The sequence below is a fragment of the Artibeus jamaicensis genome, unplaced genomic scaffold, assembly GCF_021234435.1.
Source record: "Artibeus jamaicensis isolate MK-2021 breed Jamaican fruit bat unplaced genomic scaffold, CSHL_Jam_final scaffold_916, whole genome shotgun sequence".
Classification (NCBI taxonomy): Eukaryota; Metazoa; Chordata; class Mammalia; order Chiroptera; family Phyllostomidae; genus Artibeus; species Artibeus jamaicensis.
The window spans coordinates 53,452,202-53,469,353 of NW_026522059.1; the positions used below are offsets into that span (position 1 = coordinate 53,452,202).

At 36.4% G+C, this 17,152-nt stretch overlaps 1 protein-coding gene across 3 annotated transcripts in view; it reads right to left on the bottom strand.

The window, feature by feature from the left end:
- Positions 1 to 246: 246 nt before the first annotated feature.
- ATP6V1H (ATPase H+ transporting V1 subunit H) overlaps positions 247 to 17,152 on the bottom strand; it is a 138,412-nt gene continuing 121,506 nt past the window's right edge. For 2 of the 3 annotated variants that reach the window (XM_053661017.1, XM_053661016.1), the window contains exon 14: positions 248 to 1,174. In XM_053661017.1, coding sequence (XP_053516992.1) covers positions 1,114 to 1,174 — 61 coding nt within the window. In that variant the 3' untranslated portion in view covers positions 248 to 1,113. Of the gene's footprint in view, positions 1,175 to 17,152 lie in introns of all 3 variants that reach the window. The other variant, XM_053661018.1, reaches the window with a different exon arrangement.

Here is a 17,152-nt window from a genome sequence, read left to right on the forward strand (position 1 = left end):
AGTAACACATTTTGTAACCATTGTGGTCCTTATTTGGGCTGTTTAGCTCCTTTAAAATGCCTAATAAAAGCTCTCTAAATATTAGCAGAGGACTGCTGCAATGTGTATGTGTGAATGGATGGAGGGATGGATGGACAGATGGACAGATACAGACATATATCATCTCAAAACATTTACAAAGGAGGAACCCAAAAAAGCGGTATTTGTAAGAAAATTTGTATTTATTCTTACGTGTTTAAACATTGGTCATCTTCAAAGTACTCTCCATCTGATGCAATACACCTAATGAGACATTCTTTCCATTGCTCAAAACAGTTTTTGAACTCATTGATTTTGATGCCTTTTAGTGCTTTTGCCATTTTTTTCTCACCTCTTCCACATCAGCAAAACATGTCCCTTTGAGAACTGTTTTCATCTAGGGAAACAAAAAAAATTCACTTGGGCCCAGACTGGGTGAAAAGGGAAGGTGGAGCATGAGGGTCATGTTGTTTTTGGTCAAAAACTGCTGAACACTCAGCATGATGTGCGCAGGTGTGCTTGTAAATCACCCCTCATGTAATGGGCAAACGCACTGCAAGAGTCTTCAAAAATATTTGCTGAAGCTAAACACAGCCTCTCACACCACCACCAGCTGGTACACTGATACAGATGGGTTCCTAGAACACTCACCTAGTGGGGGAAGTCTGTATAAGGGGTCTACCCTCCAAGATAATTCTGTTTTTGTGGGGACCCCCTTGTATTTGCCATTCACTACTTTGCAACCATTCTCTCAATCTGATTGGGACAATATGTAATTTTTGTTAAAGTCTAAGTACAAAATGAGTAAAAAGAGAACCGTATTTGGAGTGAGAATCTTTTAATAACTATATTAATTTCCAGAGAACAATAAATATAGAAATACAGGCAATATATATATAACTAATATTTTCTTAGATACAGAAAACACCTACTCTTTTGATACAATTTAATGGGCAAACACTTTTACCAGAAATCAGCAGTGGGAAAGCTACACAACAGAAGAAAGTTACAAACAAAACGAAAAATCATTTAATTACTGAGATTCACACTCCGGGTGTTGTGTCACAGGTGAAATGGAAGGCTGGAGGGCACACTTCAGCTTCGGGCAGCAGCAGTCTGAGGTTGCTCAGATTGGAGCTGTTTACCAAGATATTCCCTAAAAAAATACAATAATGAAATAACAAGGTAAATTAGAATTTAAATGACAAAGAATCTCTTTCAAGCTCAAAGTACAATATATATTGTCTTATATTTTAAGATATCAAAATTAATAAACTAGCCCTAGTGAACAAATCCTTTCCAAATTTCAAAAGTACCTATACTGTATGAAGTTCAAACCCTCTATTTAAAATACACAAGCAAGTCATTGCACACACAACCAAGTAATGCTGCATATGACTAGAAGGCAATGCAATTACTTCTCGGGTAAAGCCTACTTTACTGTATAGGTAAAAACCGTGTTTACTGCTACAGCCACTTCTGCAATCCAAGAAGTTTAAATATTAATTTTAAGTATGATTCCACATAAATGCACTGATACATTAAAAACACACTCCCTGATGTTAGAGAATACAAGTATGTGTATCTGGGGCTGAACGCAAAAGCACATGAAAACCACCCACCAAAAATAACATCAAGAATCACAGGACTTGGTAAGAGCTTCGAGTTAGGGAGCACTGACTCTGCCCTGGCCCAGTCTAAACCTTCAGAGATGGCTGTACTGAATCCACAGAGCAATCACAGAGCGGAGACACACTATTCCCATTTAACAGACAGGTCATGATGTTCTCCTGGAGAAAATAAATTGAATATGCATTCACAATATGTGTATCTCTTGCTCTAAATTACATACAGATATCACTGTTAATTCCAGGACAGAAAACAATCTTTACCTGATTTTCTGTGAATGACTTGCCCAAACTTTTGTTTTTGAACTATCTAATAAGTATAAGAATATCTAAAAGTTTCCCTCTATCATAAGAAAAAAAGCGTGAGTATTAGCATGGAGACCTGGGGTTTGCCTTCCAGCTCCACCACCTCACTGGCTCCGGAGCTGTGGGATGAAGGTACTTCATACGTTAACACGAGGGCTGACAGACAGGCACTGTGTGGGACGTCACTGGCCCGGGGACGAGCAGAAGGTACAATGGGGTCCACGTCATCCCTCACTCTCTTCAACTGGTTTTTCAGCCTCCCCTGGTCTGAGTACTGTCAGGGAACAACCTTTCAGTGCCACCAGCATCTACCAGCAAATGTGATCATGCCTTGCTCCACAGAGGTACAGAATAAGGGCAAAGCGCTGGTCTAAGCTGTTTTACTGCCTTGTTCTCCCCTCTGATATCGGCCCAAAGTTATCACAGGTGTGAAATAAGATTGGAATAGGAAACAGTTCTGTGAACTAGAGTAAGTGAGGTGTCAGGCACCCACCCCCAGAAGGTGTACAAAGGTGAACAGTAATTTAAAATACTGTGAGGCTAAATGAAACTTTGTATAACATGAAAACGGTTTATAGTCTTTCTAAAATCCTTACAGGAAAGTTCTTATTACTGACTTATTAATTGTGGGTGTCATGTTAAAGCATGTAATATATTATTTTGTTAACTACCCTGACATGATTTAGACAACAGAGATCTTAATTTTCAACCAAGAATAAACAAATAGTTCTAATTTATGTAAAGGCCAAAAGGAAAGCCATCCTATAAATTTATTTTATTTTTAAAAGATTTTTATTTACTTACTTTTAGAGAGGAGAAAGAAGGGAGAAAGAGAGGGAGAGAAACATCAGTGTGTGGTTGCCTCTTGCATCCCCCACTGGGGACTTGGCTCACAACCCAGGCATGTACCCTAGACTGAGAATTGAGCCAGCGACCCTTTGGTCTACAGGCCAGCACTCAAGCCACTGAGCCACACCAGCCAGGGCTTATCCTATGAATTTTAGTAGACAGAAAAAGAGCAGGAGTTTATGGTCACTATCAATGCCACCACTCCACGGAAGCCTGCAACTAGGAAATATTTGTGACTGCATAGGTTTATTTGTTCTGGTTTGGGGGATGGGTGGAATATAATATTTATTACAAAATTTCCAGATCTCACATATTTTTCTACATATATCTAAGGAATTAAGCTGAAATTAGATATGCTTCATTTCAAGAGGGCCTTCAAATATTCCAGTTTTGACTGGTGGATACCTAAAGTAAAGGGTAGCAGAACCTGCCAATCCCACACTGCCACTTGGCATAATGACAGTTTTATGTTGTAGGCACTTGAAAAACAGCAAACGCAGGCACAGGCTTTCTATGAATTCCCTGTATCTGCCTAAAAACACATCCTCTACAAAGGACTCAACTCTCATAACCTCTCCTCAGCAGTTCCATCAAGCAGAGAGCACTGACTCTCATCACAAGAGACTGAAGTCCACCCCACCAAGACAAACGTTGTCACAAACCACCTCCCACCCACGTTTCCTAAAAATCATTCATTCTGTCTGCCCCTCCCCTTTCCCCTATTAAGATGTACTTTAAGCTTAAATTCTAAATCTACCTCTTTGAGTTACTTATTTTATTCCTGATATCTCCCATGTGCACAAGAGGCGTACATTTTAATAAGTGTTTTCTCTTGTTAATCTGTCTTCTGTTAACAGGTGTCTCAGCTTAGAACTCAGAAGGGTAGAGGGAAAATAATTCTTCTCCCATACAAGAGTGATCTTAGAAAACATTTTAAAAGTATACTCAAAGACACATGTCATCCTTCAATTACAATTGCCTGTGATTCCTTCAGTAAAGGACCAATGTCAAGGACCATATTCTAAATGTGTTTCCAAGACAACTGGTGTAAGAAAATGGCCAAACCTCCCAGAGCTCAGCACTATGACTGCTAAGTCATCAGAAAGGGTCCTTGTGGATTTGGTCACTAACACACACAGAGGGTCACATCTGCTCCATTCCTTTCAGAGACATAAAGGACGGTTCATTTCCACACCAGATTTAACTAATATTTCAGGAACAACAGTGAACACTTGGAGGAGGGGAAGAGATGACTGATTTCTTCACAAAAGAGCCATAGAGTCAAAGCAGAAGGATACTAAAGTAGAGTGAAGGTGAGGTTCTGACAGAGAATTAAAAACGTACCCAAACCTGCCTTCTTCCCCACCAGTCTCTGCTCCTTTGTTTTCCTGGTCAGAGGTATTTATTATGAATAATATGCTCTAGTATAATCTCACTCTTTTACTGCATACAATGCCACTGAGGCATTCACTTCTTCATGACCTTAGTGCCTGGCGTACAGAAACCAGGGCCTCCTTTCCTCTGTCTCCTAACTAAGGATTATGCAATTTAGGGTTAAGGCAAAGGAGAAGGTCACATATAGATGTAAAGTGTTCAACCAAGAACTTGAAAGTCAAGATCATGACTTGAGGTATTACATGTCATAAAATGTCAAAAATCTAACAAAAGAAAAGTCCAGATGGGACTCATAGAAAGAAGAATCAAATTTCTTCCTTGGGCTTTCTTGAAAATACCGGGTTGGCCAAAAAGTTCTTTTTTATTTTTCCATAAAATGGCTCTAGTAGCATTTAGTTGTCTTTAACTTCATTTGAAACAACTTTGTTAAACTGTATCGTGACATCTGTCCTATCAGTGTGCATTAAAAAATAAACTTTTCAAAATTGGTGAATATGTAGCCATTTAAATATTAAAAATGGACAGCTGGCATATTATTCTTTATTATTTCAAGAAAGGTAAAAATAAACTGAAACACAAAAAAAGATTTGTGCAGTGTATGGAGACGGTGCTGTGACTGACTAAATGTGTCAAAAGTGGTTTGCAGTTTCATGCTGGAGATTTCTCACTGGACGATGCTTTAAGGTCAGGTACCAGTTGAAGTTCAAACTGGGACATTAATTGAGAACAACCAATGTTATACACCACATGAGAGAGAGCAGACATAGTCAAAACATCAAAATCAGTAAAGTTATTGGTGAAAAAGAAAAATACATATAGAAAAAAACTAAACAAACTTTTTGGCCAACTCAACAGTATGTTTGCTATGGTGTATGGATTGTTAAAATATCAGACAGAACCAAAACAAGGCTCAACTGAAATAGATACTATATTCCAGAAAGAGGACCATTGGGGGAAATCGAATTCTTTGAACTTGGCGTGTAAAATGTTATCTCCTCTTTTGATGTTAAATGGCAACATGTAGTCAATGAAAACATTCCCAAGATTCACCTAAGGCTGCCTCTGAATTCTCTGTGACCCCTGTGGGAGGGAAGTGCTAACACCAAGTACCTGGGACTGAGAACACAGAATGGCTGCCGCATTCCACACTTTACTACACGTCATCATGAAAACATGATTACAGTTATATTCATGTTATTACCCTCCATCTTGACAGTATCTCTGCGAGGCAGATGTTATTGCCATTTACAGGGAGAGAATATAACCTGGGAAAACTTCAATAACTTGCTCAGGTGCAAAGTGAGCAAACGGACTGGCCAGGACTCAGATCCTATTCTCCTTCTACTGTAAGGCTGGCTGCCTAACCTCCAATAAAAGCCTAGAAGGTGCAGAAAACAGATACTCTTCCTATTCACTGCTCAAAACAGTTTGAACTCATTGATTTTGATGTCTTTTAGTGCTTCTGCCATTTTTTAATTTCACCTCTTCTACATCAGCAAAACATTTTCCTTTGGCTTTTTTCATCCAGGATAGGGGGAGTCACTCTGGAGAAATGGGGAGAAAAGGGAAGGTGAGGCACGGGGGCCATGCCATTTTGGGTCAAAAACTGCTGAACACTCAGGACAGTGTGGGCGGGTGCTCTTATAAATCACCATCATGAAACAGACAAACATAATGAAAGTGTCTTCAAAAAAATTCACTGAAGCCTCTCACTACAAAAAACACAGCCTCTCACTACACCACCAGGTGGTCCACTGATGTGGATGGGTTTTTAGAACAGTCACCTAGCAGGGGAAGCTTGTACTACAAGGAGCCCACCCTCCAGAAAATAATTCTGGATTTTGGGGGGGCCCCTTATATTTAAATTCCAAACTGTCTCCACAATACTTTAAAATCTTTGCCTAGGGAAAGTAGTGACCAACCTATTATTGTATTTTTTTTAATTCTATATGTTCTATTTTTTAGTGCCTGGTGTTTCTAGCGCCATTTATTGAGGAAAATATCTTTGCTCCATTATACTGCCTTTGCAATAAAATTGTATTTGTTGAAGATCAGCTGACTGTGTTTATGGGGGTCTATGTCTGGGCTTTATATTTTATTCCATTTGTCTATGTAGTTATTCTTTCACTAATAGCACACTATCTTTATTACTGTAGCTTTGTAGTTGGTCTTCAAGAAGTCAGGTAGAGTTATTCCTCCAACTTTGTTCTCTGCCTTGAATGTTCTGTTGACTGCTGTATCTTTTGCCTCTCCACATTAACTTTAAGATCAATTTGCCATATCCACAATCCACCAAAATTCACACAGGAAGATACAGATAATCTGAAGAGGCAGACTGTTCCTTTCAAGGCATCAGTCCATTTCCTCTAGGCTAATTTGTTCATAGCACTATTCATAGTGTTCACAGTTTTTCTTTTCTATGCTTTCCATTTCCATGGGATTGGTAGTATTTCCTCTCTCATATTAGGAATATTAGGAATTTGCGTCTTTTTTTTTCTTAGTTGGTCTGGCAGAGGCTTATGTTACTGACTTTTTCCAAAAAACTAACTTTTGGTTTCACTGATTTTATCTACTGATTTCCCATTTTTAATGTATTTGATTTCTTATTCTTATTATTGCTTTTTTTCTATTTCGTTGACTTTAATGTGTTCTTTTTCTCATTTCCTACACTGAAAATTTAGATTATTAATTTTCAAGCTTTCTTCTTTATTAATGTATTCATTCAATACTGTAAATGTCCCACTGAGCACTGCTTTCACCCTATCCCACAAATTTAAAAGTTGGGCTTTCACTTTTCTTTAGTTCAAAATATTTTTAAATTTCTTTTGAAATTTCTTCTTTGACCCATGTGCTACTTAAAAGTGTGCTCTTTAATTTCCATACACCTTGGGATTTTCCAGTGATCTTCTTGTATTTCTTTCTAGTTTAACTTTATTGTGTACTAGAAGCAACACTGCATGATTCCTGTTCTTTCAAATTGTTTAAGGTAGGTTTTATAGCTCAGAATGTGTTCTATCTTGGTGAATACTCACAGTGAGCTTGACAGAAATGTATATGTTGTTGTTGCTGAATGAGTCAGTCTATAGATGTCGACTAAATCCAGTTGACTGATGTTGCTGTAGAGCTTAACTATGCCTTTAACAGACTTTCTGCCTGAAATCTGCCCAATTCTTAGAGTGGAAGTCTCCAACTATGACAGTGGAATTCATCTATTTCTCCTTACAGTTCTATTAGTTTTTGGTTCACATAGTGTGATTCTCCATTGTTAGGTGCATACATGTTAAGAGTTTCCACATATTCTTGGAGAACTGACCCCTTTTATCATTATGCAATGTCCTTCATTATCTGTGATAATTTTTTTCTTAGTCTGCAGACCATTTTATCTGAAATTAATATAACTACCCCTGCTTTTTTAAATTAGTGTTAGCATAGTATATTTTCCTCCATCCATTTACTTTTAATCTACATGTATCTTTATATTTAAAGTGGGTTTCTTATAGACCACATATAATTGGGCCATGTTTTTTGACACACTCTGACTTTTCATCGGGGCAGTTAGACCACCAATATTAAGGTAATTATTGATATAGTTTATTTTATATTACCATATTCATTACTGTTCTCTATTTGTTGCCCTTGTTCTTTGCTTTTACTTTTGTCTTCCACTCTTTTTCTGCCATTTTTGTGGTTTTAATTATTTTATATCATTCCATTTTCTCTCCTTTTTTTTAGCATGTTGGTTACATTTTTTTTACTTTTTTTAGTGACTGGCCTAGTTTGCAATATACATTTATAATTTATCCATGTCCAAATAATACATCACCTCATAAGTAGTGTAAATAATTTCTAATAACCAAATAATATAATCCTAATTACTTCCTCCCACCCTTAAAACATTGCTGTCATTTATTTCACTAAAAATAAACATAAACACACAAGATAGACACACATAACACAATATACTGTTGCTGTTAGTATTTTGAACAAATTTCTATCTGTTACATCAAGAAAGAACAACAAACTTTTATTTTACCTTCATTTACTTTTTTATGTAGATTTGAGTTTCTGACCTACATAAAATTTTCCTTCTCTTCAAAAAACTTATTTTCGTATTTCTTGCACAGCAGATCTACTAGAAATAAATTCCCTCAATTTTTGTTTATCTGAGAGAATTTTGATATCTCCTTCACTTTTGAAGGACAATTTCACAGGGTACAGAATTCTCGGTTGGTGGTTTTATGTTCTCAGCACTTCAATATTTCACCACTCACTCTCTTGCTTGCTGGGTTTCTGGAAAGCTGAATATAATTCTTATCTTTCTCTATAAGTAAGGCATTTTATCCTTCTGGCTTCTTTCAAAGTTTTTCATTTTTCTTTAAGTTTTATTTATTAATTTTAGAGAGAGAAAGGGAGAGAGAAAGAGAGACAGGATCATCAATTTGTTGTTCCACATATTTATACATTTACTGGTTAATTCTTGTATGTGTCCTGACTGGGGATTGAACTCACAACCTTGGTGTATTGGGACGACTGTCTAACCAACTGAGCAACCCAGCCAGGGCCCAAGATTTTGCTCTTTCTTTGATTTTCTGTAATTTGAAAATTATATGCCTAGTACAGTTTTTACTTTTTTCATATTTATCCTATTTGGTGTTATCTGAGGTTCCAAAATCTGTGATTTGGTGTCTGACGTTAATTTGGGGATATTTTCAATCATTACTGTGTCAAGTAGTTCTTCTGGTCCTTTTCCTCTTGTATCACCATTGTGTGTATATTATATCTGTTGTAGTTTCTCCACAATCCTTGGATACATTGTTCCATTTTATTTGTCTTTGTTCTATTTCCTTTTCAGTTTTAGGGGTTTCTATTGATATATATTCTAGCTCAGAGATTATTTCCTCAGCCATGTCCAGTCATCTAATAAGCCCAACAAAGATATTCTTCATTTATATTACAGTGGTTTTGATCTCTAGCATTTCTTTTTGGTTCTTTAGTAGATTTCTATCTTCTGCTTACACTTTTCATCTGTTCTTGTATGTTGTTCTTTATCCATTAGAGCTGTTAGCATATAAAACAATCACAGTTGTTTTAAATCCCTGGTCTGATAATTCCAACATCACTGCCATGGCTGGTCCTGAAACTTACTGTGCTCTTCAAATTGTGTTTTTTTGCCTTTTAGTATTACTTGTAATGTTTTCTTGGTATCTGGAGTATGACATCATAAACTAGATAAAAGGAATAAGGGAAACAGGCCTTCAGTCAAAAGAAAGGAAGCATTTTATAGTCCTATTATTAGGACTCAAACTTCAGTGACCCTGTGCCTCTGGTCTGTGAACTTCGAAAATGTTCCTCAGGGTTGATTTTTTTTTAATCCTCCCTTGGGTGGGGCAGCATGACTAGAGTCAGCTACAGTTGGTTATTTCCCTTTGCCAAATTAGTTAAACTCTACTAATATGCCAGTCAGTAAGGCTCTGGTTAACTAGTTTCCCCTGAGAACAGGCCTTGTTAAGAACAACAGAGTGCCCTGATGTACTTCAAAATGGTTCCTTTTTCCTTGTCCTTGCCAGAAGCCCAAGAGGATTTTTCTCCAGTATTTACTGTGAGAACCTGGTCTAGTTTCTGGAGCTAAATCTCAATCTATGATAGGGGTCCCTTATGATTTGATCTCCTTGGAGATTTTAAGTCTCAGATTCATCTACACAGAACCTCCTGAAATTCATCAATTATTGTTCAGGTTTTCCTACTCAGGCACTGGTTCCCACACTAGTTTCTGCTCAGGAGTCTATGCTCCAGGAAGCCTTGTCTCCCTATATTCACCTATCTGACTCTCCAGTCTCATACGACAGTGTCTTCCCCTCTATTATGGATCCAAGAACTGTGGATTTTTTCAGTCTGTTCAGCTTTTTACTTGTCACACTATAGTGGTGACTTCCAAGCTCCTTGCATGCAGAACCAGAAACAGGAAGTCCTTCCTTTTCTTTTTCAGTTCTGGTTCCTGATCAGTAAGTGGTTACAACCCAAAGCAATCTACAAGGCAGAGCATGCCCCCTAAATAACTACATTATGTACAGATCTGGTTATGCAAGTACAGTGTGAAAGAAATGTCTGTGTTACAAGGACTTTTAGGAATAGAGTTTATTTTATATTAGTTACCAAGATAGTATGTAAGCCAAGTCCACATTTAAGGCTTATAAGACTCCTTTTTCTAGAATTATACTTAGAATGACTCTTAAGTAAATAAGGGAGGAGAAGGGGTCTGATTTGCCTTTCTCCAGTTTTAGATCAGTGCTTAGCATGTTCTAGGAGCTCAATAACTATCTAACGAAAAGTAGTTAAGAATCCTACAGGCAATTGAGAATCTGAAAAAGGGTGCATTTTTCTCCTGCAGGGAAAAGTACTGAAACACCAGGAGAGACAAAGATGCCAGCAGTTAAACTTGCCAAGTACTCCATAATCTAAACCAATTACTAGAAAAATGTTCAAAGAAAATTTTAAATGATTTTAAATTAGAGTCTGCTTATAATAAGAAAACTCAACTAAGTCCACAATAAAGACATAATATTTTAGAATACAAGTTCAATGTTTTAATGATATGTAGTGGAAAGTAAATTAAATCAGCTTTATAACGAAGCTTACAAGGTCTCCTAGCCTATAAAATTATTCTTCAAAGAATAATTTTCCCACAAAATGTGCAAAAACTAAAATAAACCAAAACATGTGGGCCAGTTGTTCCCCCAATATGAATTGAGTCTCAGAGCTATCTAAAGAATAAGCAGGTTATGCAAATTTGAAATACTACATACAGGAGATAAAAGATCTTTATAGGTTGTTTGATTTTGTTTGTAACTAAGAATATCAATTACAAACCTTGGGAGTCACAGGCCTTCTCTCTCTTCTTCCCTCCCCCAACATCCCGCTGCCTGAAGGTTTTATAGACTCTGCCTTACTAAGTGGACATCCTCATAATCCATGGCCTGGACTGAAAAAAAGTAAGTCTTCTTACTGGCACTTTTTCCTCTAGTCTTACCCCTCTAATCCACTAGCCCCCACTATATCTAAAACTGTCTTTCTAAAATGACATTATCTTTACTAACCCTCTGTAGTTTAACAATCTTCTGTAAAAAGTTCAAACTTCTAAGAACAGCAAAATGGTTTTTCGTAACTTGGCCACTATTTACATCTCCAATTCTATTTTTAACTTCATAACCAGAATCCAGCTGTTCAGAAACACTGGAAAGTCCCAAAAAGGTTAAGGATCTCTTTGGACCTTGATGTGGAACTAATTAGGTCCACTCTCCATATGGCTACATAACCCTTTCCTAGACTATGGCAATACAGCATGAGCTTGTCACAGTCCCTGACAAGATGGCTGACATGCCTCACAGAGTACAAGGTGGCATTAAATACTTTCTAGTCATTGAACAGTCTAGTGTTTTCCCCAAATTATAACCAGTAAAGGCAGCTTTGTTTAAATTTGGAAGTCCAATATAAATTTAAAAAACAAGTGATTAATGGACATACTGATTATCATCCCCAAGCTTCTCTGTCAAAAACTAGTCAATCCATAGCCACAAGGATGAGGGCCACACCCTAGGAACGGCGGCACAGTGAGTTAGAAAAAGCCCAGATCCCTGGGCACTTAATGGTTTTGGACTGCCAAGACCCACATTTTTATATGAGACAGAAATAAACATCTATCATGTTTAAGCTGTTGTTATTTGGGGTTTCTGTTATGTTGTTAGCTGAAACTATGCTACCAATCATTTCTTCTCTTGAATAAACATATTAGTATCTATGCTATACTAGATATACACTACTTTTAAGGCAAGCATATGTGACTAGGTCAAACACCTGGTATTTAAAATATGCTAGGTAACAGCTTACCCACAAACTTAAATAAATCAAACAGATGGCAGTAGAACTCAAATTTTTTCAATACTGAAATTCTGAAAATTTCTTCAATATGCAGCAGTCCTAACATAATTTCCACCTGATAGCTCATCTATTATTTGTTGCCTATATTTCTAATTCTCATCCATGCAGATGATCAGAAAAGCTGTGATATCAATCCAGAGCTAACAAAATAAAGTCTACCAACAAGCAACACAGAAAATCTTAAGCATCCCAGAAAATAGCAAGGTCAAAGTAAATTATGAACACATAATAATATCATCTACCCCATTGAGAGACTAATCATTCAAGACTAGTTTAAGCAAATAAATAGGACAGTAAAAAAATAAAACAAAACAGAAAAGCTTTTTAATAAAGGTAGAATGTGAGACTTGCTTTTATAAAATCCTTTGGAGAAAAATCTATGTTTCAAATGAAATGCTGATGATGTTTCTAAAAACATAATACATGAACAACTTGGTCTGAAGAGCACTTGCCACTGACAAGAAATCATTTGTCAGTGGTGGAAAAGCAAGGTAAAACTTTTAATGAGCAAAATGTAGATTAGATCAAAACTCTGTTTTAAACATTTGAGACCATAACTTATACTCAAAACTATGCCAAAGATCATTCAAGTAAAAAAGAAAAAAAAAACAAGTTACCTATTCTTCTGGAGCTGTCACAAATGAGAACACTTTCAATAACAGTTAATATTTTGTTCTCCAGACAAACCTATACATTTTCTTTTCTTTATAATAATCAACCCACTTATTTACCTATAATTTATATTTGCTCTAATTTAACATGGTTTTAAGACAAAATAATTTCTACTACCTATTTTTTCCCAAATTGGGAGCTCAATTTTCTGTTCTAAAGTTTCAACTTAAAAATTTACTTCATGAAACTAAATGGTTCGTATTTGTCAAAACATAGAAAGTCTATTCTTATTGCTCTGATTTTTCAAAAGTATGTATTTAATATTTTAAATCAAGGTACTTAAGTTTTGCTATTTCTTCAGAGATAATAAATCATCAAGGTTAAAGTAATGGCTACCAAATTCTAAGTAGATAGTATGCTACCATAAGAACTTCAGAATATTATTTAAAGAACAGTGGCAGAAACAATTGACATATTCTGCTATCACCCAACTAATAACTTCTGTATACTACAAATTCTAAAGCATTAAAAGCATAAAGCATTACAAAAAAGAGAGGTATGAGAAACATTACCTCAAGGAGAATACAAATGATAAGAGGGTGTATTTTTTAAGAAAAAAAATGTATGATGATAAGTAATAAAACAGATAATTCCATATACATGTACTTGGGGAAGGACAAACAGGTCTTGAAATTGCCAGGTTATAAATCACTACTTGTAAAACAACTTTTAAATAGATATTTAATATAAGTTTAATACAGGCTCTTAAATGTTTTAAACTACTATATTTAAGTTATATAAATCATTCTGACCTCACTGCTAACAAGCAAAAATGATTAACTGAGAGAGAAATCATCAACATGACTTAAAAAGTCAATACACCCCCCAACAAGCAAACAGTATTTAGTCTGTAAAATTTAAAGGCTATGATGAAAGCTGTATTTACTTTATCCAAATACTTACTACTCATATTCTGTCTACTCCTAAAAAAAATTGGGAAAGTATTTAATTTAAAGTCTTAGAAATCAGGCAAAGTTTTCCTTACAAGTTTCCTTAGAATTTTCTTAACACCTATGAAGTAAATCACTTTCCCTTTCAGTGCCAACAGAACCATCACTCTAAACCTAAAGTCAAGTCAAGAAATGGAAGTGGAAAAGCATCTCTTTCCATCAACCAAGAGCCAGGAGCAGTACACAGTGATTAAATAGAGCAAAAGAAGGGAAAGCCAGGTAATCAACCTACTGGGGCCAATCCATTAGTTCTCTCACGTAGGAAAGGAGTGTCTGATTGCTGGGCAAGAGCTATACATAGCCGGCTTTTCTGCACAAAAGCCAGGGTGTGTTAGGAACAAAGGGGAGATGAGATTTTTAAAAACTAAATAATTCAGCCAACTGCAGACATGGTAGCTGAAATCAGATAGAAATGACAAGGACTTGGGGTGAAAAAGGAAAAGAATAACCAGAACAGTAAAGTAAGCTATAGACACAGTCAATGAAAATGGAGAAGAGACAAGATGGGCTCATTGCACAGCAATGCCATCTTTGCATTGCACAGCAAAGCCAAGCCCTAACCAGTATCTTGTCAGGAACTCTTACTGTATGTGGGGAGAGAGTACAAACAACTGTACACCCATTAAAGCCCCCAAGTATGTCTTACTGAATAGCATGACAGAGTTTGATGTTTGAAGTACTAAATTTGAAGTATGGATTTATACAGATCCATGTTCAAATCTAATCGCCATATATAAGAGAACTTGGGCAATTTTTTAACCACCCTTATGCACTGGACTTCATATCTATAAAAATGACAACAGTAACATCTATCATGCAAAGATGTGTGAAGATTAAAAGAGATAATATATATCCCTGGCTAGTGCCTCAATAATGTGAATTCTCTTCCCTCTCATGATCTTGAACAGAATTGTTCCACTCTACCTCCGTCCGCTATCTGTAGCACATGCAATAATTCAGAAACAGTGGGAAATACTCTGAACATATTTAACAAATTGCATTGCTTCCTAACTACTACCTATCCCCACCTCACCTTCAAATCAAAAGTTTAGAACAGAAAACCTTAAATCTTTAGCTATAAGAAAACATTTATTCAGCACTAATTGGAGACTTACCCCTCCCAATTTACCAATTGATTTCGGTGAACACTGATTTGCTAAATTAGTCCAGACAAAAAAGTATTAATCTCATCAGCAGAAGGGGTATTTGACAGGGAAGTTTGTCTACATATTTAATAGTGGACATTAACTACCTTTCCCTAACCAACTACCTCATCCTAACTCTTCAGGCCTTCTCTCTATCAATTACTCAGCCCTTTAACATTCAAATTCTCCCACTCTAACTCACTATGGCACCATTCAAACATCTCCTATTTTAAAACAAATGATGACAACAAAAATCCAATTTCTACCTCAGGTAGAAATATAATTGTCTCCATTGAGACAGTACCCCTAAGCACTGTCCTTTTTTCCTCCCTCTACTAATGAAGCTTCTAGAAGACAGCCACATGGACTTTATTTACTTCTTCACCATCCTCAGCTTGCTCCGATCTGCCTTCTGAGGCCACTAAGGGCATTGAGCAAGGTCATCAATGGTATTCTTGTTGCCAGTTTCACTTTTCCTTTTCCTTGTCCTCTGGGCTATATTTTACACTACTCACCACTTACTCATTCCTTCTTGAAATAACCCCCTTTCTTTTTGCTTCCCTAAGGGCCTATGTTCCTGGTTTTCTCCTAATTTCCCAGCTTTTTCTCCTTAGAAAGGGCTTTCTCCCACCCACACCCTCCTTGTGTAAAATCTGCTCCTCTGTCAGCCCCTGAAATATGTTTTCTCATTTTATTTTGTATTTTTATTACTAATGAGATAGAACTTCATGTTGCTCAGACCTTTGTAATTCTTGTTTTGTAAACTGTTTAAATTTTTAAACTCTTTTCAATTACAGTTTATATTTAATATTATTCTGTATTAGTTTCAAGTGTTTTGTCTCATTCTCTAACACTGGTTCTTAACCTTGCTGGATCACAGACCTATTTGAGAATTTGATAAAAAGCACAGACCTGTCCCACAGAAAATACTTCTATACACATTTTTGCAAACAATTTCAGGGAGTTAATCTAAAAACCTCCCAGGGGAAGAAGTCCTATTCTACACATGTTTTTTCTGGGCAATCTCATCCACTGTTATGACTTCAATCTTTTCTCTTTTGATTACTTTGGATCTATAGCTCTAACTTACTTCCATCTTGCTCCTAAACCCAAACCTTTATTTCTGACTTTTTTATTTCCCCTTGGATATAATTCAGAGAAATCAAATTCAATGTGTCAAAAAGAAAATCACCTCTTCACTGCCATTCAAATCCAGCTCCTCCTCTGTCAGGTAAAAGACAGACAAATGACCAAGGAATACGTATGGCAGGACTCAAAGGAACTCGCCATGTCCAGACGCTGAGAAGGGCATGCCCAAACTGAGCCAGCCGAAAGTAGGAATCTCAATACAGGAAGACAGAGAGGTTCAGATGGCTGCTGCGGGGCCTCCGTGACAGGGTTTGGGGCAGGGAAGCCATTCTATAGAAAAGAACTAAGCAGAAGGGCTGTAGACATGAAAAACCATGTGGCCGGAAGAAAAGAGAGAAGCAGTTGCCTTGCTTCCTGCTAGCTTTTTGTTTCCCAGTTGCAGTGAATCTTGTGTAGCTTCACCTAGTATTAGATTCTGTGAACTCCAATAACATTCTTAGAATATCTCTTCTTACATATAAGCTAAAGTGAGTTTTTGTTTGTTGTGGGAAAATGGAGACAATTATATTCAAACATCAATAAATTTTTTTAAAAAAGGATAACAAAAAAGTTCAGAACTTAGTTTACTAAGATACTCTGACTAGTAGAAACAATTACATTCCTGTTTTGTTCTATTGCATCATCTAGTGGCTAACTTGTTTCTATAATTTTATCATTTACTTTATTTCCTATGAAGCTCTTACTTAAATGTGTACTTTCTACTGACAATCTAAAAAACACTGCAAAGATTTTTCAAAATTATTATCTTGCCCTAGCTGATGTGGCTCAGTGGATTGAGCACCAGTCTGTGAATCAAAGAGTGGCCAGTTCCATTCCCAGTCTGGGCACATGCCTGGGTTGCTGGCCAGGTCCCCAGTAGAGGGTAAATGACAGGCAAACACACATTGATGTTCCTTTCCCTCTTTCCCTTCCCCTCTGTTTAAAAATAAAAAATCTTAAAAAAATTATCTAAAGGTAAATTTTTAACATCTCAACTTTATAAAAAATGCAAGTTAACAAAATCAGACCACATATTCATACTTAAAATAACATACATCTTGAAAGAAAAATAACAAAATTGTTTTAGATTGTCAAAAGATGGTAAAGTTAATATATTTTATTTGAA